Source organism: Emys orbicularis, chromosome 13 (genome assembly GCF_028017835.1).
Source record: "Emys orbicularis isolate rEmyOrb1 chromosome 13, rEmyOrb1.hap1, whole genome shotgun sequence".
Lineage (NCBI taxonomy): Eukaryota > Metazoa > Chordata > Testudines > Emydidae > Emys > Emys orbicularis.
In genome coordinates, this window is record NC_088695.1 from 28,570,870 (window position 1) to 28,593,073 (window position 22,204).

At 52.5% G+C, this 22,204-nt stretch overlaps 1 protein-coding gene across 1 annotated transcript in view; it reads right to left on the bottom strand.

Moving 5' to 3' along the window:
* Positions 1 to 8,050: 8,050 nt before the first annotated feature.
* ARHGAP44 (Rho GTPase activating protein 44) overlaps positions 8,051 to 22,204 on the bottom strand; it is a 56,335-nt gene continuing 42,181 nt past the window's right edge. Inside the window, exons 19-22 of the mRNA XM_065415315.1 lie at positions 18,994 to 19,431; positions 17,725 to 17,873; positions 14,805 to 15,182; positions 8,051 to 8,193 (exon numbers count right to left, since the gene is read on the bottom strand). Coding sequence (XP_065271387.1) covers positions 8,051 to 8,193; positions 14,805 to 15,182; positions 17,725 to 17,873; positions 18,994 to 19,431 — 1,108 coding nt within the window. The remainder of the gene's footprint in view (positions 8,194 to 14,804; positions 15,183 to 17,724; positions 17,874 to 18,993; positions 19,432 to 22,204) is intronic.

Below are 22,204 nucleotides of genomic sequence, written 5' to 3' on the forward strand. Positions count from 1 at the left end.
CATCCAAACCCTGCTCTGAAGCCAGGCTAGTCACTGCCTCTCAGGCTGCTCTGGGGCACCCCTGCAGGGCCTGAGAGCTTCACAAACATTCACTACACGCCGGGGAGCAGGGCAGGGCTATCATCGCCGTGTTGCACATGGGGAACTGAGGCCCCGAGCGATTAAAGCCAAACATGATCAGAGCCAGGATACTGGTCTTTACGGATCCCTGCTCTGGCAAGCCCTGTTTGATTCTTTTAGAAGCCTGGGAGCCGACTCAGGTTCAAAGACTCCTCCTCTACCACAACTAGCCAGAGTTAGCAGAGCCACTTTGTTTAGCACCTTCCACCCTCCCCCACACACTAACAGAGCTCACAGTTCATTCCACATATGGGGAAACTGAGGCACACCGAGCTGAAACGATTCCCCCAAGAGGGTGGAAGAGCCAGGAATGGAACCTAGAACCCTCGTCTTCCTCCTGCAGGAGACGGGTAACATTGGTCTGGTGGAGTTACTTGTGCTGTCATGTGGGGAGGGATTGGACGGACCCCTGCAGTCCTGGACTTTGGGACCCGCTAGGCCATGCAGCTGAAAAGGTGCCAGAAGGAGGAGCTGGAGGAACAACTGTGTTGGTGGTTCCTCTTTATGCAGGTGGGAGCAAGTCCTGGTCTCCTGGGCCTGTGGTATAGCATCCTGACAACAAGAAGCCAGCATATGCATCCGCACAGCAGGGAGTCCGGGGAGAACCCAGCCAGTGTGCATGGGATGCTGCGCGGAGCAGATCAAGGAGCCAGCGTTTGCAGTAGTAGGAGCTAGGTCACTGCCATGCAGCACTGCCCCCGTCGCTAGGATTTGTATAGCACCATGATTGTGTGTGACATCTTAGAGACAGGTAAGGAGACAGGGTCCTTGCTCCAAGCTTATCCACACAGCACTGCAGTGAACAGAGCAGAAACCATGGGGACAGCACGACACCACTTCCAGGGGAAAGACGGCCCCAGGGGTTCACTGTGTCCTTGTCTTACCACTCTTTCCTGTAGGTCAGCGTGGGAGCAGAGGGCAGGGGCAGGCTGGGGGAGGGAAAGAGGGTTGTCTTGATGCCCTGGAATCGGGAGGGTGTTGCAAGATTAGGAGGAAGGGTGAGCAAAGGCTGAGTCACAAATGGAGGCGGGACTAAGATGGCTAAAGAGACAGGCAGTGGCAGGGATGGGAGGACGGGAAAGGAAAGCAGAGGGGGAAGGAGGCTTGCAAGAGGCTGAATGTGATATGGAAAGAGACAGGAACCCAGAGGAGGGCAGGTGCCAGTGGGCAGAGCAGTAGGGGGAGTGGACAGCGTTAGCTGCAGCCTTTGGCTAGCCTGGAAGGGGAGTGCTGAGCTGCCAGAAGGAGAGGGTGGATGAGGTTTCTCCATGGCCCGGGGAGCCAAACCACTAAGCTATCCCTGGTGTGGGGGCCAGGGCCAGCACAGGGGAGGGAAGCAACAGGGAAGGCTCAGAACAGCCACAGCATGGCGAAGGGGCTGGAGCAGGCCGCAGCAAGAAAAGATGGAGCAGATCCCAGACAGCGTAAATCAGGGCCGCTCCAGTGGAGTCTGTGAGGGGGACGGCTCCACGTCCAATCTTATCACCCACAGTGATCTGGGGCAGGGAATCTTTTTTCGGGTTCAGCTGTTTTGCAGGAAAGCAGCGTCCTCCCAAGATGCTCAGCGCCATCAACTTCCAGCCAAATGTTCACCCATTTTTCATGGCTGTACTGCCAACGTTAGTTAGTCCTGGAAACAGAAAGAAATCTGTCTGCCCGCATAGGGTGACCAGACGTCCCGATATCTGCCGGCAGCAGATTTTTTTTTGCTCCACCGGCGGGACTGACTCAGCTTTTTTTTTTTTGCACCCCTCTCTCCCCCATGTGTCCCGATATTTTGTTTCCCTCATCTGGTCACCCTATGCCCGCATGGCCCCTGTGGTTGGGGTGTCGTAGTCTTCAATTTGTTTATCCTCACAGCCACCCTATGAGGCAAGGGAGAGGTTTGATCCCCATTCCAGCTCGAATTGGGGAGAAAGATAAGCAGGGGTATGCTGCCAAGCTCCGCCCTCTTGACAGGCCAAAGTGAAACCTCACTGGCAGCAGATGGCGCAGATGTTCACAGTATGTCTGTGCAGGCTCAGCTCACCCTCCGTGGGGTTCAGATTCACACTCCCCCGCCCTGTGAGGCTGAATTGAGGCCTAGGCACAATGGAGGCATGGGCCCAGAGCCCTGGCTCCCAGATGTGAGGATGGCAATTGCAGCTTTCGTTAAAGTAAAATGTTTGTGGCCTTCATCATTGCGAAGGAAAGCTCAAAAATGCAACCTAAGTGTAACCAATGCAACAATGTCTGCCTGAGCCTGCAGCAGAGGATGGATCAGCAGCCATTAGTGTCAGGGAGGAAGCTGTTGGTCCCACACCCACCAGCAGAGCAGACTTGGCTTTTGTTGCTCTGGGGCAGAGAGGCTGGCTGCCTGGGAGAGCGGGTGGTAGTGGTATGGCCCACTGGGCTCAAAGGACTTGCCTTTGGCGAAGCTCAAATACCCCCAGGGCTTGCCTCTCCCCCTCTGGTTTTCAGTTCCATGAATGGGGTGGGGCGACAAGAAGTGGTTGTATCTCCCAAACACCACCCACTAGTGGCACCAAAGGAGACCATGCAGATCTGTAACCCTCCCTCTTCTTCCTTACATGCAATGAAATAGTTAACAATGCTGCCATTCAAATGAGCATCATGGGGCATCTGGGTTAACTCCCCACACCACTGAGGGGGCAGTTCAGGCTCTCAGCAGATCCTGGCAGACATCACTGCATCAGAGACCTTTGGTGTGGCCTGATTCCCATTTGACAGGTGGGAAAGTGAGGTACAGAGACGGCAGAGGGACTCCCCAAGGTTAGGGAGATGGGTAGAGCCCGGAAGGGAACCCAGCTCTATTAACTAAGTCTCAGTCCAATGCCTTATGCACTAGCCCAGACTTCTCTGGGTTCTTGTCTGTGCAACATTTGGCAGAAAAACCCAGGAGTTCCCCTTCGAATAAACTGCACAGAATGTGGACTGTTTTTATTCTGTGTTTGTAGAGCACCAAGCTCAGTGGGGCCCTGGTCCATGACCAGGCTCTGAAGAGCGACCAGAGTACAGATAATGAACAGTAATAATAATTTATCTCTTACTAAGGATCCAGATCAGATATAAAATCCCTACCGCCCTGTAACACTGCCAGACCAGATAATATTTCTTTACATTGCAGGCTCTGGAAAATAAATACAGAACTTTGAACTACCAAGTATTGGGTCTGGAAGAGAGATCAGAGGTAGAGAACGCTCATTGTTTTACCTGGTTTTATTATTGGGAGACAGTTTCAAAGTGAAGTCTGACCCACTTTTGTCAACAGAAGAGGCCGTTTGTCTGGGGCTAAAACACCACTGGAGCCAGCCAGGCAGTGAAGAGAGAGATGGCAGATAGGCTGGGTTGTGTTTCACTCCAGGACTGATTGGAATCAGACTAAAAACCAGGCGAGAGTCCATGCCCTAGATCAGCAGATCTAACACTCCCAGGTTTGGCGAAGGAAACACATGAGAGTTTGCCTTTGAGAGGAGCAATTTGGGAGCTGAACAGCTTCATTTCTTTGTTTCTGGGTCAATTTTGGGTGCTGTTAGAAGTTACTGGTTAGGATGAAGAAGAAACGTGTTCGTGTCTAAGGCACCAATCCTGCAAACATTTATGGATGCGCTTAACTTTGGAATCCATGGGACGACTCAGCTGAGCAAAGTTATGCCTCCCTGCAAGTATCTGGAGGCCTGGAGCCTGAAGCCGTGGTTTCCTTCTGCACCCGCCGAGCTTAGCTACACACCAATTCATGCCCAGATTCAGGAAAGCACGTAAGGCTTAAACCTAGTGAATGTTTTATTTGCTGACCTTAGTGACTGTGGACATGATCGTGCTCCACTGAAACCAAGGGGGGGTTTCCATTGAATTGCATGGGAGCAAATCAGACCCTGAAATAAGTCTGTGCTGCTTTTGACCCCGTTAGCCCTCCAGAGCCAGCCCAGTTACAGGAGAGGAGGCTGGAGCCAGATCCTCCACGTACATCAGCAAAACTGGAGTTTCAGTCGGTTCCATCTGTGCAAACCCACACAAGGCAGGGTCCTCCCCTGAGCCCAGGCCCCAGCTCAAGCATCTACACTGTAATTGTATTGCCCCACGGCTCAAGTCAGCTGACCTGGGCCTTGCAGTGCCTGAGGATCTAATTTGACCTTGTAGGGATTTTACTACTGGGGATGATTCACAGATTTCAAGGCCAGAAGGGACTACTGTGCCAGGGAGTCTGACCTCCATTGGATTGTGTTAGATCTTTCTCTGCTAGACCGAAGCACCCGCTATTAGATATTTGTTCCCCGTGTAGATACTTACAGACTGTGATCAAGTCACCCCTTAACCTTCTCTTTGTTAAGCTAAATAGATCGAGCTCCTTGAGTCTATCACTATAAGGCAGGTTTCCTAGTTCTCATGGCTCCTCTCTGACCCCTCTCCAACTTATCAACATCCTTCCTGAATTGAGGGCACCAGAACTGGACACAGGATTCCCGCAGTGGTCGCACCAGTGTCAAATAACCTCTCTACTCCTATGTGAGACACACACTCTTGTTTATGCATCCTAGGATCACAGTAGCTCTTCTGGTCACAGCATCACACTAGGAGCTCATGCTCAGCTGGTTATCCACCATGACCCCCAAATCTTTTTCAGAGTCCCTGCTTCCCAGGACAGTCTCCCATCCTGTAGGCATGGCCTCCATTCTTTGTTCCTAGATGAACACACTTACATTTAGCCGTATTAAAACACATATTGTTTGCTTGAACCCAGCCTACCAAATGATCCTCATTGCTCTGGATCAGTGACCTGCCCTCTTCATTATTTACCACTCCCCCAATTTTTGTCACAACCGCAAACTTTATCGGTGATGATTTTATGTTTTCTTCCAGGTCATTCATAAAAATGTTAAACACCACAGGGCCAAGAACCAAGCCCTGCAAGACTCCCACTGGAAACAGACGCACTCAATGCTAACTCTGCTTACACTTACATTTTGGGACCTATCACTTAGCCAACTTTTAATGCAGCTAACGGGTGCCATGTAAATTTTATATCATTCTAGTTGTTTAATCAAAAATGTCCTGTGGTACCCAGTCAAATGCCTCACAGAAGAGTAAGTATAATACATCAACACTATTACCTTTATCAACCAAACTTGTAATCTCATTAACAAAAATAAATCAAAATAGTTTGAGAGGATCTGATTTCCACGTGGTACAAGAAGTAAAGAGGCCAGCTTGACTTTCAGCTCCCAGGCTGAGTTTGCAGGGCTGGCTGGTAGGAAAGCCCCGCGTTTTACTTGCAAACTGCACAGATTTGCTCTAGGGCAGGGGTTGGCAACCTTTCAGAAGTGCTGTGCCGAGTCTTCATTTATTCACTCTCATTTAAGGTTTCGCGTGCCAGTAATACATTGTAACATTTTTAGAAGGCCTCTTTCTATAAGTCTATAATATATAACTATAACACTATTGTTGTATGTCAAGTAAATAAGGTTTTTAAAATGTTTAGGAAGCTTCATTTAAAATTAAATTAAAATGCAGAGCCCCCCGGACCGGTGGCCAGGACCCAGGCAGCGTGAGGGCCACTGAAAATCAGCTCACGTGCTGCCTTCGGCACGCGTGCCATAGGTTGCCTACCCCTGCTCTAGGGGGAGAGAGAGAGAAAAAAAGTCACCCTGGACCCTCGAGGCTGTTTTTGCAGTGTGGCTTTGCAAAGAAGTACACCACGTTTGGGAGGGGTGGGGGTGAGGGAAGGGGGTGTTTCTCTAGAACTGCACTTGAAGTGGAACAGGCCTAATGGATGTCATCTTTCTTTTCTGTAAGCGTTTGCTCAGATTGAGCTCTGCCCTGGCCAATGTTCTTGTGAGAACTGCCCCCCCCCCCCCCAGACACCCAGTAAGCCTGGGTGTCCTCTTGACGAGTGCCAGAGACTCCATGAATTCCACTACAGACTTCGCTATCACAATTGATTTTACAGAGAAGACGCCCAGATACCATGGAGATGGGCTGCAGCATAAACCCCTGAGAATTGCAAGTTTTTTTCACTGATGAATCTTCACCACTGACCCTTCTACAACCTCCCCGCCCCCTCTCCTCGGCAAAACAGACTGCTAAAGGCACAGCGAGACCTGCATTGGAGGCTACATAAAAGGGTTCAGCAGACATCATCAGTTGATTCTATTTTAATGAGAACACCCGTCAGGGAGAGTCGGGGACAGGGTGGCATGGGGAGTCAAGCGTGCGGCTTCTTTCAAGAAGCTGCTCGGGGTGTTGATATTTCAAGACAGAGTGTGAGACACAAACCTGCAGTCCTTCTGGAGGAACTGCTGCAAATACAAGTTGACCGTGTTCGAGGACAAGAACCCCAGTTTTACCAACAGTTTTGACAGCAATTTGCACATTTATTTCAGGTGATTTTGCACTACACCCCCGGCCCCCCCGTGTCCCCATTACAGTCTGGGTGATGAGTTGCACTTATGACCTGTGCAAAAAGCTGTAACATCCTAACTTGCAAATACGGCTGAGAGAGAATATTTCTTTATACATTTATACTGGATCCGGGGACGCTAAGCATTTCAATTTACATTGGTACACCAGTTCAGATGGAATGGCTCAAATAAAACAAATATATATATATAGATCTATTTTATATATACAAATATATAATATATATATATATCTATGCAGACAGATATATATATATATATCTTTCAAAAGGATAAAAGGTTAAATTTGTCTTTGCATGCACCACCAAAACCTCTGCTCCACACCACCCAAACAAAAGAGTTAACTAAGGCCCAGCGCTGAGTAAACTGTAATCAGGTCCCTGGTAACATGTCCCTGTCGTCAGTTTCGCCCTCCCCTCGCAGACACTGATGCAGGAATATGTGACACACGGTGGGGGGAGATGAGGAAGTTGAGCTGGTGAGCAGTGAGCTGGAAAGGCAAGGTCACCCGGGCCACATCTCACCTTCTAAAGCACGGTTAGGGGGACACAACATGAGCACATTATTGCTATTCAAAGCATGGCCTTGCTCTCCAGCACAAAGTGGCGCCGTTCACGCCAACGGGGCCCACGCCTCCCTTGCCAACGGCAGGCGTGTCCATGCCGCTCCCAACTGCCTGCCGTGGTCCCAAGAGGAACAGTCACACATGGTTCCTCGCCAAATCCCCGGCTGCGGCTCAGACAGGGAGTCGTTTCCGGCCAACAAGGAGTCAAGCCAACAAAGAAACAAGGGAAGGAAAAAAGCCAGGGTGAGGTATTTGGGAATGATGAGACATGGTTCAGATCCCACTGGGGCAAACACTCTCCTGGAGACCACCCTGTAGGTCTCACCCTAAAGCGGTCAGTTTGGCAGACAGTCTGGAAAACAACAGGCATTTAAGGGTTAAAGAGGACACCTCTCCCATGGCAGCCTTCCTGCAGGGGACGGAGACAGCATGGGCACTGACAGCACAGCAGTGCAGTTGGAAAAGCAATGGGCCACCGGGCGAGCATTTCACCAGCTACCAGGCAAGGGGACGCTGGTGGAACCCAACGAGCCAAACCCACTGGGCACCATTACTGCAGTGACCACCCTGCCTCCCTCCCCCAAGCCGAAGAGCAATGGGGAATGGGAGTTTGGGGGGCGGGGAGGGGGGTTGGGGTTATTTTTGGAACAGGGCTGAAAGCTTGAAAGGGGGATACTTAGGCACCAAGTCAAAAGGCAAAGTTTGGATAAGGCGAAACAAACTGATGGAAATAAATAACCAAAACTGCCCCAGAAATGCATTTTGCCATGGAGACAGCTTGTCCCCGTTTGCTGCAAGTCACACATGTCCATCCAGCCAGCTCACGCCGGTAGCTGGTGAATGGAGCCCCGACTGAGAGCAAGCCCCGCCATGGCAAGGTCTCCGGACCGTAGTGGTTATGGGATCACATGTATGTACAAGAGAGTCAATGGGGGAAGGGGACGCTATGTCATAGGGCGGTGCTTTCCGATTCTTCCTCTTCCGAATCGACTTTCCCTGCCACGGAATGTCTCTGGGTTTGTTCCAGCGGATCTCGGTGGAGTGCAGGATCAACCTCGACGTGTATAGAAGGGACATCAAAGTGGACGAGATCTGCAATCGGGCACAGAAAGGCAGAGGTAAGAGGCTGCTCCGGGCGAACCCGCGCTAAGACGGACAGATGAGATCAGCAAAAAGTAGCTTGGGAGGCGCTGCTTTTTCTCAGCGGCAAAAACGTTTCTCAGGCTAGTACGTTGTTAATGTCAGAGAACAGGGATGTCATAATAAAGTCTAGGTTTGCACCTTCTATCGTTTTCACTTCCTCTCCTGAAGCTTGGGTGTCTCCGTTGCAGCAGCCAGCCTCTCTCTCATTCTTGTCACTATCACCACGGGCCTGCTAGGACTCAGCACAAGTGCCGAGCCCAGAGTCTTTCCAAAACACGGGGCAGAAACTGGCACCTTCTACTGCCCCCTTGTTTTTGTTTCGGACCCTTACTCTTTGCAGACTCGCCTTAGCCCCTTTCAATCCTTCCCCATCGTAGATAGTAGAGTGGAAAACGCTATGGAGCCATCTACCCTCCCCTCCCCATGGGAATACAGGATTGGTCTCGAGAGGACACTCTCTATTGCCTAGTCTAGTTGTGAATGTCTCCAGGGCAGGGACTTTGACAGTAGATCTCACACTCCAGGAGCTATTACCTCTCATGTACTCATGGCTATTTCCTAAACCCCACCCCATCTTCCCTTTCAAACCTGCCAGTATTCAGCCCCTTCCATCTTTTCTCCTAGGGCAGGAGAGATTGCTTGGTGGGCGGGGGGAAGACACGAAAAGATATTAAACTCACTCGCCCAAATACGCAGCCATCTCATTAGCTGGGTCCTTTCCAGCTGCCAAATGCAAATGCCGCAATTACCACACTAGCCAGGGTTGCTAGGTTTCTAATTAGCCACCAAGGCCAGCCCCACTCCATGCATTCTCCCTTTTCCTGAATCATAGGGAAATGAGTGACACACAAAGCCTGCGGCCTGTTTGAGGGCGGGGCATGCGTAGGTGTGTGGCCGGACAGGTACGTGGACTGCCCACAGCGTGCAGCGTTGGACTGGCCTTTGGGGAAGGGTCAAGGGGCCATCAATGCAGGTTTCAAATATAGTAAGTTACTCTGCTTTGGCGGGGGGTCTTCTGGGACTTCCCCCTCCCCATTTTCCCCCTTTGCCCCCTCAAGTAGCCTGTGTTGAGCCAATCTGCTCTTCTAGCTGCACCGATGGGAGGAGCGGCTAGGGAGATACAGATGCGGAGGGTGCTGCGTCCGTGGCACGCCAGCTCCTTGCAGCCCAGGGAACGAGGAGCAGAGCTCAGGCCTCCACACTGCTCCCACCCCTAGACGGGCAGAGCGAGCTGGCTGCACTCATGCCATATGGATTTCCACAGACCAGCAGCAGGCCCAGGGCCGGTGGGCTCCAGCTCCGGACACTTGTGTGGAGGCTGTGTCTGTCTCACACACACACTCTCTGTCTCTCTCTCTCACACACACACACACACACACACACACACACACACACACACACAGTCTTTCACACTCACTTCCCAACACAGACTTGTATTATTATTGTTGTTACTTCTTTCAAAGTGTGTTATTTTAGCTTTTTGACTAGTCTGTGCATTCCATCGTTTTTATTTCTCTCTTACGCTTCCATTGAATTCTTTGAGTAGTGAGTTCTAAAGTGCCCAATCTGTCCTGGCTGGAGTAATTATCCCTATGGTAACTTTTTGAAAATATACATCCTAGCTAGGTTTTTTGTTTCTACTGGTGGCGCACGTCCGCACATACCTCAATATTGGTGCACGTAACAAAATTCAGTCCGCACATGGATAGAAAAAATTAGAAGGAACATTGCTAGTAACCCTTCGAATGCTGGCCAGGCGGGTGGCACTTCATACCTTAAGGGGAGGGTTGTTGTTGTTGGTGGTGGTGGTGGTGGGGTTGTGGCCAGAGGAAGGCAGAGATGGACAAGGGCCTCCTGGGTAGAGTCAGTCCTGCCTCTCCCTGCCTGGCAACTCTCCCCCTGCGCCCGGGCGCTGTGCTGCTCTGAGCCCCACTTCACATCAAGAGGAAGGGAAGATGAGTCACCTTGGTGGAAACAGCCAGGGACAGGCACAGCCTGCCATGGCGCCAGGCCATGGCTCTGGGCTGACGGTGAATCAGGCAGGCGAACGGGGGGCAGGCGGCTCTTCACCTGTGCATGGGAGGGACGCTTTTGGACCTATGGGCGGCTAGTGGGAAGGGTCACACTGAGCATGGGCCCAGAAGAGGCTGGGGCATGGGGGAGGGAAAGATTGGAAAAACAGGTTTTCTGAGCTCCTGCCCCTCAGCCTGGAGCCCCGATGAGCAAACTCAAGTCCTGGAGTTAGAGAGTTAAAAAAGAAACCCTATGCAATACATAGGCCTGGCGCAGATGGAGACCCGCTGGAGAGAGCACTCCCAGCCCTGCGTAAGCACCTGCCTGGTGGAGAGCAGAGGACCCCAGCTGAGATTTGCTGTGTGGGCCTGGGAGCAGAGTTTGGCCCATGGAAGGCAGAGATGGACAAGGGCAGATGTCACGGGCACAGTCTGTGCTCTCACACCTGTACGGTTTGCTCCGGGGATGTGCGACCCAGAGAGACGGGACGGTGGGACAGTGCCCACATTCCCTCTCCCTTCCCCCAACACTTTATATGAAGATTTACGCTCATTTTACACCAGGTGCCAAATTCTGCTCTTGCCAACACCAGGGCAACCCTGCTGACTTCCCTGAGCTTGCACCACCAGAAATTTGCCCCCAGATTTTTACATTCCTTTTCCACCGTCACTGGTCCATTGTTCCTAATGACCGCACAAGCGCCCCTTCCAACTGAAATACAGCTTGCCTCGCGCAGCCTTAAACATGAGAGTGGGCCCACGTTTTCAGGAGCGCAGCTAATGCCTCTTGGGGGCATCAGCATTCTCCAGAGCCTGCAGCGTGGATGTGTAAACCGGGTAGGTGTGTTTAGAACCACAGAGCTGTAGGGCTAGCAGGCTCGAGAGGTCACCTAGCCATCCCCCTGCGCTAAGGCCGGGCCATTTGCCCATAGGTGTCTGAGATGATCTCTTCCCTGATGCCAAACAAGCAGCTGCAGATATTGGACCATTTTGCATATCTGGCCAGTGGGACTAGGGATACAGCTGGCTCACACGGTGTGGGGGGCTCTATATTTTAGCTACTCTGGATAGAGTTACCAGGTGTCTGGTTTTCAACTGGAAAGGGGACCTGGCAGTGTCCGGTCAGACGAACTGACTGGACACCAAAAGTCTGGTTACCGCGGTGGCGGGGGGAAGGTACTGGGTCATCAACCCGTGCCAGCCCCTACTCAGCCGGGGCTGCCTCCTTCCTGTATCTCTTGGGCATGCTCTGCATCAGGTTGCAGCTCCCGTTCCAGCCCCAGAGCAGAGGGAGCCCAGCTGTGGGGGGTGGGGGGAGGAGGAGGAGGAAGGTGGAAAGGATTGCAACGAGGAAGGGGGAGGGGAGTGAGTGGGGGTGGGGCCTCAAGGGAAGAGGTGGAGCAAGAGTGGGGTCTGGAAGAAGAGGTGGAGCAGGGGCAGGGTCTCAGGGGGAAGGGAAGGGGGCTCCAGTTTTCAGACATTAAGCAGTTTTAGTTTTTGAAATAAAGAAGCCTAATTGTCAAGTGTATTTGAAATAAGCTCACTGCTAACCAGCGTTGTGAGATTGTTTCCATCGGACTAAGGTTCTGCAGCATGTAATGGGAAGACATTGAGGAAACCCCTGCTGGAAAAATAAAGGGGAAGATCATAGCAAACCAAGGTGTGCTGTCATGACTACAGTCTGTGAAGTGGCTATTTAGGGTCTGTCTGGACTCGAGTTTTTGTGCCCGTTTCCATTTAAGTTAGCTAACAGCCATGCAAATGTCAGTCTAGAGATGCTCTAGCAATGCTTAGGAGCCCATGGCTCGACCCTGGGGTAAACCACTAATATCTGAGCCCTGGAACAAGTGTTTGTGGAGGGACTGGACTAGAATTTACAAACATGTTAGCTAACTTGAGCTAAATGGCAATCACTTAACTAGTGTGGAGACAGGAGCAAAAATTCTAGCCTCAACAGCCCCTTAGGGCTGGTCTTCAGAGCAACGTTAGCTATACTAGAGTTAGCTTAGCTCTAGTGAGAGCAGCCACACCTTGGAGCTGCCAGGGTGGCTGGATTAGTAGCACAGAATAACTTTGTTCCCTCTGCGTTACTAGCTCGAGCATCTACGCATCCCCCGACGGGCCAGCTAGCTTGAGTCCAAAGCACGCCTAGGTGGAGCGAGAGCCTTCTGGCCGATTAGATTTAACACTCAAGTTATAGCTGGCGCTAACACCGCGGAGGAGGCCAGCCTGTGGATGCACACTCGTCCAGTTCACATGCCATCCAAATGTGTAGTGCATCTGCTGGTGCACCGTGGAGGCCCACTGACGTGCTGGTCCTGTGCGTTCCATTGCAGGGCAGGTGGAATTATACTGGTGTGGCACTGCAGTGACTTGCAGTGGTCGTTTTTATCAACCGGGCTGCTCAGCCTAACAGTCCCATACCACGTGCCTAGCATGCAAGTCTCATTCGTCACCTGTGACACTAGGCTCTTAAAGCTACAGCGCATTTGCATGATGCTATTTGTTCATTTTATCGGCGCGCATTTCCAGAGTGCTCCTGGCCAGAGTAAATAAGCACCACCTAGTGACGCTAAATATCCCCAGGAAACATACCATCGGCATCAATACCCAATCAAGGCAATTAAGAACGGCAATATCATGACATCCCTTCTGAAAAACAATACATGAAATGGAAGAGGGAGAAATTATTCATACAGGTCAGTTCTAAGCCATGGTTGGGAGGGGAAGAGAGAGGAGGGGAAGGTTAGGAGCTGGTCACGGGATTGTTTTCATTGATTGATTTCAATATACAAAGGGGGCGGGAACAAAGGCCAGCGGTTCCAGGAAGCAAAAGAAACAAGTTTACTAATAAGGTAATTATTGGTGAACTTGTGATACGGTCACAGGCCCAAGAAGCCATGCAATTCCGGTTCAGCGAGCCCCATGCAAAGGCCAAAGAGAGTGAGATGGAATTAGTGGTGAATCTGACGCAACAGCCAGCCGCTGGAGGTCAGTCTAGGGGGTTAGCTTTTCAAGTGCCAGAGAGGGGAGGTTTGCACGGGAACTCCAGCTTACCCTGAGAATCCCCCTCACACCTATCCAATATTGCATCACTCGCCTCAAACAGCTGCAAGGACACAATCATAGGATTGGGAGAAAGGAAACAAAAATAAGCAGCAACAAGGAGACAAGAACACAACAGAAACACGGTTCAGAGAATTGTGGCTGTCAAGTCATAAAACAGAACATAGAATACATTACAGTATAAAGAGACTAGCTTCTGAAACCTGCATGGGGAGAACTCAGACACAAACCAATCTGCCATTCCTATTTACCACCGCCTGCTCTGCAATCCTGGAGTACTAGGGGGGCATTGGTATAATTTCCCTTGTGAATCCTTCGAGCACAACCCAGCAGATCAGGGCTGGGCCACAGATGCTGTTCTACAAGTAAAGGAATCAGCGGACATGCAAGAGTATAACTGAAATAATATCGATCTCATGAACTGTCAAGAGTAGAAAGATCCACTATACATCAATGGAAAGCCAGGATTCCCAGGTTTCCAACCATGTATAATATGTGTTTCTAGTCATCATGGGCCACGAGAGATACCTCAAAACGATGACCAGTCCCTCAGAGCAGCCAAAAGGACACCAGATAGGCCTACATGTTGTTGCCATCCTAAGGTCCCTGGGCCAGTTTGCCTTCCACTATATGCTATATTTCTATATCAACACCCCCATCTATCTGGAGATCTCAGGGGACACCTCAAAACATCTGCTAGAGGTGGCGGGGAGGACAGCTCTAAAAAACCAAGGGAGCCAATTGTAAGACTTACCAAAGGCTGTTGCGAGGGCTCAACCTGCAGTATGGAGAAGACCCCCACCAGATGGGTTACAACAAAAGCCTGCATGGCTTTGAAATCTATGCTGCAGCCTCAGTGAACAGAACGCCTGAGCCAGCTTTCCAGGCCAGCTAGCACAGGGCCTTTAAATCCAGTTGGCGTCCTGTCTGCTGCACTCCAGGGCTTGAGGGCGGCACCACGGGTTCACCAGGGAACCTCAGCTTGTGGGGTGGCTGCCGACACAGCACATGGTAGAAGAGAGCTGTGTATTCATACACAGGCCTTTGACCATTTTAATTCTGCCTCATTGCCAGGGCAGGTTTTACCCTCAGATATTTGCCTTCTAAGCGATCACCCTGCTAAGGAAGCCCGGATTCAGAGGGGGATGCAGAGATTTCAGACTTGTCCCCACCACTCCTTAAAATAAAAGCATCTTAAAGACCCTGCATCTTGGCCCTGGATCCAAACACCCAGGAGCACGTTTCCGTTGGTCCAGCGGTGTCTGATTTTGCACTGATGCCCTCTGTAGTGCCTGCTGCACAGTGGACTCTGGCATCCCCACTCTCATCCCCTCAGCCCACGATAACACCGACTCATCGGATAACTGATGCCGCCAAGACTTGTCGGCGTGGCGACAAACTAGCTGATCACATTCGCCTCTCTCCTTGCCGTACCCTGCAAGGGATCTGATCAAAGCTCTAGGGAGCGAACAGCTTGGTTACCTGTGGACATGCTTTCCCCGGGGGACATGTCATCTAGCAGGGTGTGCTCCATGGACTGCGGGCTAGCGCCGGTCAGGCTTGCTGTGGGAGGCTGTGGCGGTGGCAGCGTGGGCCTCTGCCTTGGCTTAGGGGTGGGTCGAGACTTGGTTAAAGTGCTCGTCAGGGAAGGAGGAGAAGACAGGGAAGGAGCAGCAGCTGGGGAGAGCTGGCCTGAGGCCAGTGAGTAGCCGTGTGGGTAATTCAGTCCATAGGGTGAAGGGGTGCTCGGAGGGGTGGGAGACAGGCTGACGGGGGATGGCTGTCCCGTGGACTGGTCGGACATACCGCCTGACTGGCCGTAGGGCACCTTGGGTGTGATTGGAGCCAGCTTCTTTGAAACTGTGGAAGACAAAGAGAGACAGAGACACCATAAAGTGAAGCACAGGTTCAGAGGGTCCTTAGCACTTCTTATACCTATCTGATGTTAGAACTCCTGCCTGTGAGAAGCTGGGCTCTCTTGCTCTGGTGCTGCAATACACCCAGGTGCTGCGTGTGATTACTCTGCAAATCAAACACATAGGGAACCTGGACTAGAACCCTCATCCTACAGCTCCAACCCCTCTGGCTGCTCCTAGCCAAGTTAAAGGCACTTGCCGTCAGCTAGCAGCAGTAGCAGATCCCTTATCTTCTCCATGGACCAGATTGTAGAACCCCTCCTTATTCATACACACAAAGACAGCCTGTTACACTAGAGAAAGATCTGCAAGGGCCAGGCTGGATGCCAATTACAAAGAACCGTATCTGCCAAAGGTTGCATGCAAAACAGATCCTTACATGTGCAAATGCACCTGTCCTCCCATAGGCATTCTCAGGAAAACACTGTCCTCGCTATATGAACCAGGGATGTGAGTGGAGAGCTCTGCCCTTCACATCTACTGAGATTTGTGGCTGTCAGAATATTCTTGATTATTTCAATATGGCATCTGCCTCTTGGATATGGGAGGGGCATAAGGGGCTTGCGCTTAAACAGCCCCTGTGAGATGGAAACCAGCATGTAACAGGGACTGTGGTGGATGTGCCAAACACGGTGGAAGAAGGGATCTCATACAGCCCCCAGTAGGTCTGAATGTTGAATTAAAGCCCACCCAGGAGCAAAGGGATGCGAACTCCAGCCTGTCTCCCATGCCCCACAGCTCCATTTCCCAGCAAAATGACTTTCTGAGGCAGGCCTTGCCAGTGTCCTGCAGGGACTGCTCACTTAATCAAGCAGGCGACATCAGCAGCTCCGAACCATGAACAAACTCCTTGGGTCTCTCCAGTGAGAACTGTGCATCCGTGGGCTCACTCCTGCCCTCCAGTCAGCTAGGAGCTTCCTGCGCAAGTGTGCAGCCTCCTCAGCTGGTTTCTGAGGTCTGCGGAGATGTGTTTTGGAAGACGGAGGGAAGGTGCGATATTTACATGGCAGCACCGAGTGCGTTTTCACATGAGGCCACTCCGCCTCTATGTGGCAATGAACGATGGGGAGGAAGGGCAGAACTCCAGGAGCTGAAAGCTCCACTGACCTAGGTACCGAGGGTGCTTTCGTTAAGACATATTGGGCAAAAATTTCAAAGGTGCCTAAGTGACTTAGGAGCCCGAATCCCATTTTCAAGAGTGACTTAGGCACTCAGGGGCCCTAGTCTCACTAGAAGGCTCGTCAGTACCTGAGTCCGTTTGGAAGATCCCACCAGGTGCCTAGCTACATCTTTAAACAGCTAAATACCTTTTAAAATCTGGCCCTCGGGTGCTTTTGAAAATTTTACCTGTTGTCTAATAACCAACCTCCAAAGGTTCAGAGGGGTGGTTTGCATGAGCACTCAGACCTTTGGATGCTTCTCTGACCCACATTGTAATTATCCCAGTGTCTGGGGTCTGCCCAGACAGGGCAGGTTGGGGATTTGATGAGAACTGGTGAGATGTCCAGTAATTCCTGCTTCTGGGTGGAAATTCTCAGCAGCTCCCGAGGAGCATCTGTAGCTTTCATTCGAGCAAACAAACAAAGAAGTCTGTGGGTGCAATGAGAACCTTCCACATACAAAGCAAGTGTAACCGACCTAGTCAAGGCTTCCTCAGCTCCAGCAGTCAGTGGCGAGCTCATTTCCCTGACATAAAAATGGGGATGATGGGAGATCTCTACAGCATGTAATTTAGCAACAGCCTTCATCAAATCAAGACCCAACATAGTTTTCATAGGAGTCTTATCACGGGCCAGATCACCAGCTGGTGTAAATCAGTGTAGCCTTGTTGACTAAATAGAGCTAAACTGATTGACACCAGCTCAGGATCTGTCCCAGACCGAATTATAATTGTCCTGACAGGAGTCTTCGGCCTAGCCTACGCACAAACTTCTGCCGGCATAGCTCTGTCAGCCGGGGCACGAGGTGTGCGATCCCTGACCAATTGAGCTGTGCCACGCAGTTGCACCAACACAACTGCACTTTTACCAGCAAAGTGTGCATGTGTGTGTGTGTGTGTGTGTGCGTGTTACAGTGTATCCACACTCGGAGTGGTTTGCCTGTATAAAAACACTGGCAAAGGGCTTCTACCGGAGAGCTGGCCTTCCTCACCTCCATGCAGCGCCATCGCTGGAAAAAATCCAGCACGAGGCAAGCAGGGTCCATGCAAATGCCAGATGGTTGTATGATTAGTCCTTCTGTGAGCTGGACAGTGTGGAGATCCAGGCACATGAAAGCCCACCTCCTCAGGCACCAGGAAAACATACCTTCAAATCCCTGAGCCGGTAATGGCCCCGCCGGACAATCTGCACCCACGCACACTCAGAATGCCGTGCTAGAGAGCACAACCCACACCTGTCTGAGTGTGCATGAAGCTTGCTACTTTATTACACTCATCACCTTACACTCATCGTTACATTAGCCAGCCCTGGAAAGGCAGCAAATACCTTTGCGCAGTGCGTGAGGGCTCTGCTCCGTGGACAGCTGCTGCGTGGGACTGGCCACCTGCTGCATGCTCCCACATGGGGCCACGTGACCGGAGCTTGGGCTGCCTTTCTGCCCAGACACGGGCGACAGCTCCTTGGTTTTTAAAGTACTGCAAAGAAACAAACAGGAAGAAGGAGGAAAACATGTAAGTCCCTTTGTTTTGAAGCCACCCCATGGACCTCCCTCTGCCCCACAGCCCAGGGTCATTTGGCTCACGCCCCTCGCACTCTGGCCTGTTCTCCGAAACGCAGGCCTCGCTAAGAGCAGCCGTTTGCGCTGGCAAAGCCAACCCCCCTCCCGATTCTTTGCCCGACAGAAGCTGCTTCCGGAGACGCGCTACACACTGGACTCAAGATGTGCGTACGTCTTTTCAAGCAGGCGGAGCACAATGAGAGCATGAAGCGATGCTGCAGCCCTCCTAGTCGCATGGCGTACAGCAGAGACAGAGCAGAACAAAACCCCTTCCCTGCCCCCCAACGGCTGCTCCTCCAGAGGGAGCTCTGTTTGCTAAGAAGGGCTCTAGGAATTATTTGGGGCAGTTCTCTGGCCTATGTGATACCGGAGGCCGGAGTAGCTGATCCCAATGGACTCTGCTGGTCTTGGAGTCAATGCATCTAAGAACTTGTTGTGGGGACTGGTTTTGGGGTTTTTTTTAAAGCTTCCTCCCCAAGTCCATTTCTTAATCCCCAGCTACGGCGCTCACTTGCAATGGCCAAGAAATGGATAGAGGAGTCCAGGCCACCCAGCAGCAAAGAACCTCTGGACGAGGCAGCACAGCAAGCGATGTAATGGCTCATCAGGATTCCTTGGGTGAGCAACGGCAAGCTGGCCGGGCCAGGCAGCAGCCATTCACAGCCTGCACTGCAGAGGCGGCTAAGCCCACCAGCTCACGAGGGCACCGCTGGGTCAAGGGAGCTGCTCTGGATCAGCCTGGCCTGTGACGCTCATTTGACTCAGATTCCTTGCTTCGTAGCTCTGTGGCGGGTGGGGGAAGGGCTGGCCCTGCACCCCTGCTCCCTGGGATACGACGGAAAGGTCGCAGCGCCTGGCAGAGCGCTCCGTCCGCCCCCTTCATGAGCTGCCCAGTGCCGCCCCATGCAATGGCAGCTTCTGGGGGCGAGAAGGCTCGGCCTGGGCCACAGGGCCTGTCCCCAGCGGCGGCTGTCCCCGCGGTGCACGGCGAGCCGATGGCTCTGAACCCTTTCAGCCTCAAACACACAGGTATTTACCTAGTCAGGCCGGCTCCTCTGTCGCTGGCGCAGCCGACCCAGGGGGGAGAGGCTGACGTAAGGGAGGGGTAGGGAGCGCCAGGTGGGTCCGGTTTGGCTAAGACAAGTGGGGGTTTGATGGAGGGGGCGGAGAGATTAGTTTCGAGAGCATGCGATTCGGTGAGGGAGCTCTGCTTGGGGAGGTGAAGGAAACACGGCTTCGGGTTCGAGTTAATGTCAAGCGGCTGAGGGCTGGGAGAGGAGGAGGAGGAGGAGGAGCGGGGAGGCAGAGTTTGGCTGTGCCCTGACCACCGGTAGGGTGGTGAGGGGGCCTCGGGCCGAGCCTGGGGGTGGTAATGGCGGAGGTGCTGATAGCAAGGGTAAGGGGGGGGCCTGTCGTCCTCGGGGGAAGGGTAGTGGTAACAGGAGTCCAACCAACTAGACGACACATCATCCGTGCTGCAAAATGTCCAAACAGACAGACAGACAAAAACAAGAGCAGAAGTGTTGGTACAGGGAGGAACCCACCCGGAGCGGCGAGGCTGGCAGAGAAGCAAAGAGGAGTAACAACAACAAGAGAAACACTGAGCTCAGAGCCTGCCATGGGGTGGAGAAGGGGGGACACTGGGGGGGGGGGGAGCAGAGCAGTGGGTCCCAGCCTCCTGGGGTGATGGCACGGGGCTGGGGTCTGAGCTCGCTCATACGGGTCAATGGACGCATCGCGTCACGGAAACCCAGAGTCTCTGGCTTTCCTCTGGGGAAGCGGAAACCAGAGTCTGGCCCTAAGGCTGCAGCCTGTGCCCGCCGTCGCCCTCCTGTGGCCCTGGGGGCTCGAACCTGCCCCAGACCTGGGGCTGTGCCGCAATCTGGCTTTACAGCCGCACGAGCCACCTGAGGGCCACAGAAGGCCAGGGTGCTCACAGCTGAATGGGAGGTGGGCCGAGGCTCTTCACTAGGGCCTAGCTCTGTGGGGCATCATAACAGGAGGGAAGGGTAACCCAGGGTGCCAGTCACAAAGCCTGAAGCGCCAAGGGCACTGCCTGGGGCTGGGAGCCACTGATCTAGAGAACAGCAAGGCAGGAGTGGCAGAGAGAGGGCCCAAGCCAGGGAGTATAGGCAGAATAGCGGGGCACTGTGCCAAAATGCAAGGCCAGGCAAGTGTCAAAGGGTCTGCAGTGGTGACGCCCTGAAGGTTGACACCTAAAACCCCTTTTCAAACTGCTGGACATGCATTCGCCAGGTGAGGAAGAGCCCTCCACCGGGGTGGGGGGGGCGGGGCGGGGAAGCATGGAACGCTTTCTAATGACGTCGCATGTCTTTCATGTCATAGGGGTCTGCTTCTCGGCCCTGCTCCTCGCCCTCCGCCTGGCCCCTGGATCCGCATCCCCCATTTGATCTCCGTTTAGCACAACGCCAGTCTATAAAGAAAGGGCGTCAGGAGGGAGGCAGGACGTGATGGAAATGGAAAGAGAGCACACGGCAAGATCTCCCACCCACTGGGATGCAAGTGCCCTCCGTGTGTCTCCTGCAGAGGCTGGCTCTCAGGGAGGGGAGGGAACAGACTCACATAGTCCTGGGAACTGAGGCTAATGCTGTAACGTCTGCATAAAGTCAGGTAGAAAGGACACTGACATGTGAGAAAGGTGTCTAAGCAGGGTCAGGGAATAAGAAAATGAACACATTCAGATTATGACAGGATCAGGTTCAACGTACCAGCTGGGAGATACACTGTGACCCAAGACAGGTGAACGCAGACAGTGGAACTGGGGGACATGGGACTTGTGGGTCGCGGCTATTCGACACAACAATAGGAGGTAACGAGCGAGCGAGCTGTGGCAGGCTCTGGTCTCTGTTACAGCAGTGTACATCCAGAGTAACTCCACTGCAATGAACAAGGCTGCTCCAGATTTACATGGGTGTAATGGAGATCAGGCTCTGGCCCTTCATGTGCAAGTGTTAAATAATGTACCAAATAACTGATCGGGGAGAAATGCTGTCAACAGGTGCACAGAAATCAGAGCAAAATCCAGGCCCGGAGCAGATTTTTTTTGGTGCTTTCGGCCACAGAGTCAGGGTAGCTCGTGTTAAAGGATGGGGTCTGTGTGAGCTCTCTACCTGATAGCCAGGGCTCATCACAAATCTCTCTGGCACATATGCTGAGCTGGCTGGGCGCTGGGAAGCCCCCTGGCATGCAGCACATGAGAAGCTAACTTCCATACTTGCAGGAAGCACGGCTACGACAGAAGCACAGATTGGAAGCACGAAGGAGTCACATCGGCCCCACTCCCTGCGCACGCGGGTGACTGCACCTGACAGCCTCGCTTGTTTTCCGGCTGCCCGCCAGGAAGCAGTGTGTGAATCCACCAACACAAAATAAATCCGTGGCCTTCTGAGAGAGGCACTGGAAGTGAACATTCCCTCTCCGTGGGAGGATGTTCTAGTAAGGAATGGGCTCAGGGAATGACATTTCAGGGCTAAGCACATTTGCAAAGGAGGTTCTGAAACTGGCTGCAAAATCTGCTCATGCACCAGTCACCCAGCTTTTTTCCAGGTGCACAATCTGCACCCAAGTGTGCAAAGGGGGGTGAGGGGCAACGGCTAGAAGAGCACAAGTTGCTGGTGTAATTTAGAGTGTGCTTGTGCTTGGCCCACAGTCTAACCGACCCCAAAAGGAGTGCCTCCATCATCTTCCTTCCAGCCAGTGGAATGGGGAGACGTGGGGGATTGGGTCTGGCCAAGGAGTGCCTGTTTGTGGGAGACCAGCGGGAATGGCAGGGCCAATGAAACAGTCAGTTAGGTAGCCCCAACGGTTTAGCACTACCTGAAGCCACATGACAGCCTGGAGCCTATCTCCTGCTCTCCCGGCCACTGGAGTGTTCCAAATGGGACTCCTAGCATCTCTGCACAGCGCCCTCTGTGGGTGAGGTGCATGCACTGCGAGCGCAGAATCTCCATCAGATTTGCAGCATGGATAAGGGAGGATTTGCCCTGAGCATCCAGTCTCTGCTTTTGCAAAAACATCTGTCTTTCCAGCCAGCCTAGAAATGGCATTTTCCAGCACCACTTCCCCCGAGGCTGCTCGGGGATTTTCCTGTTTGCTGGGCGGTCACCGTTTGGGATTATTTTGTGCCTGGATTCACACACACCAGAAAGCAGAAGCGTGAAATCAAAAGGGCACATGCAGGTAAGCAGGAGCTAGGCGTGTTTACAAAGGCCACGTAAAGCAGCAGTG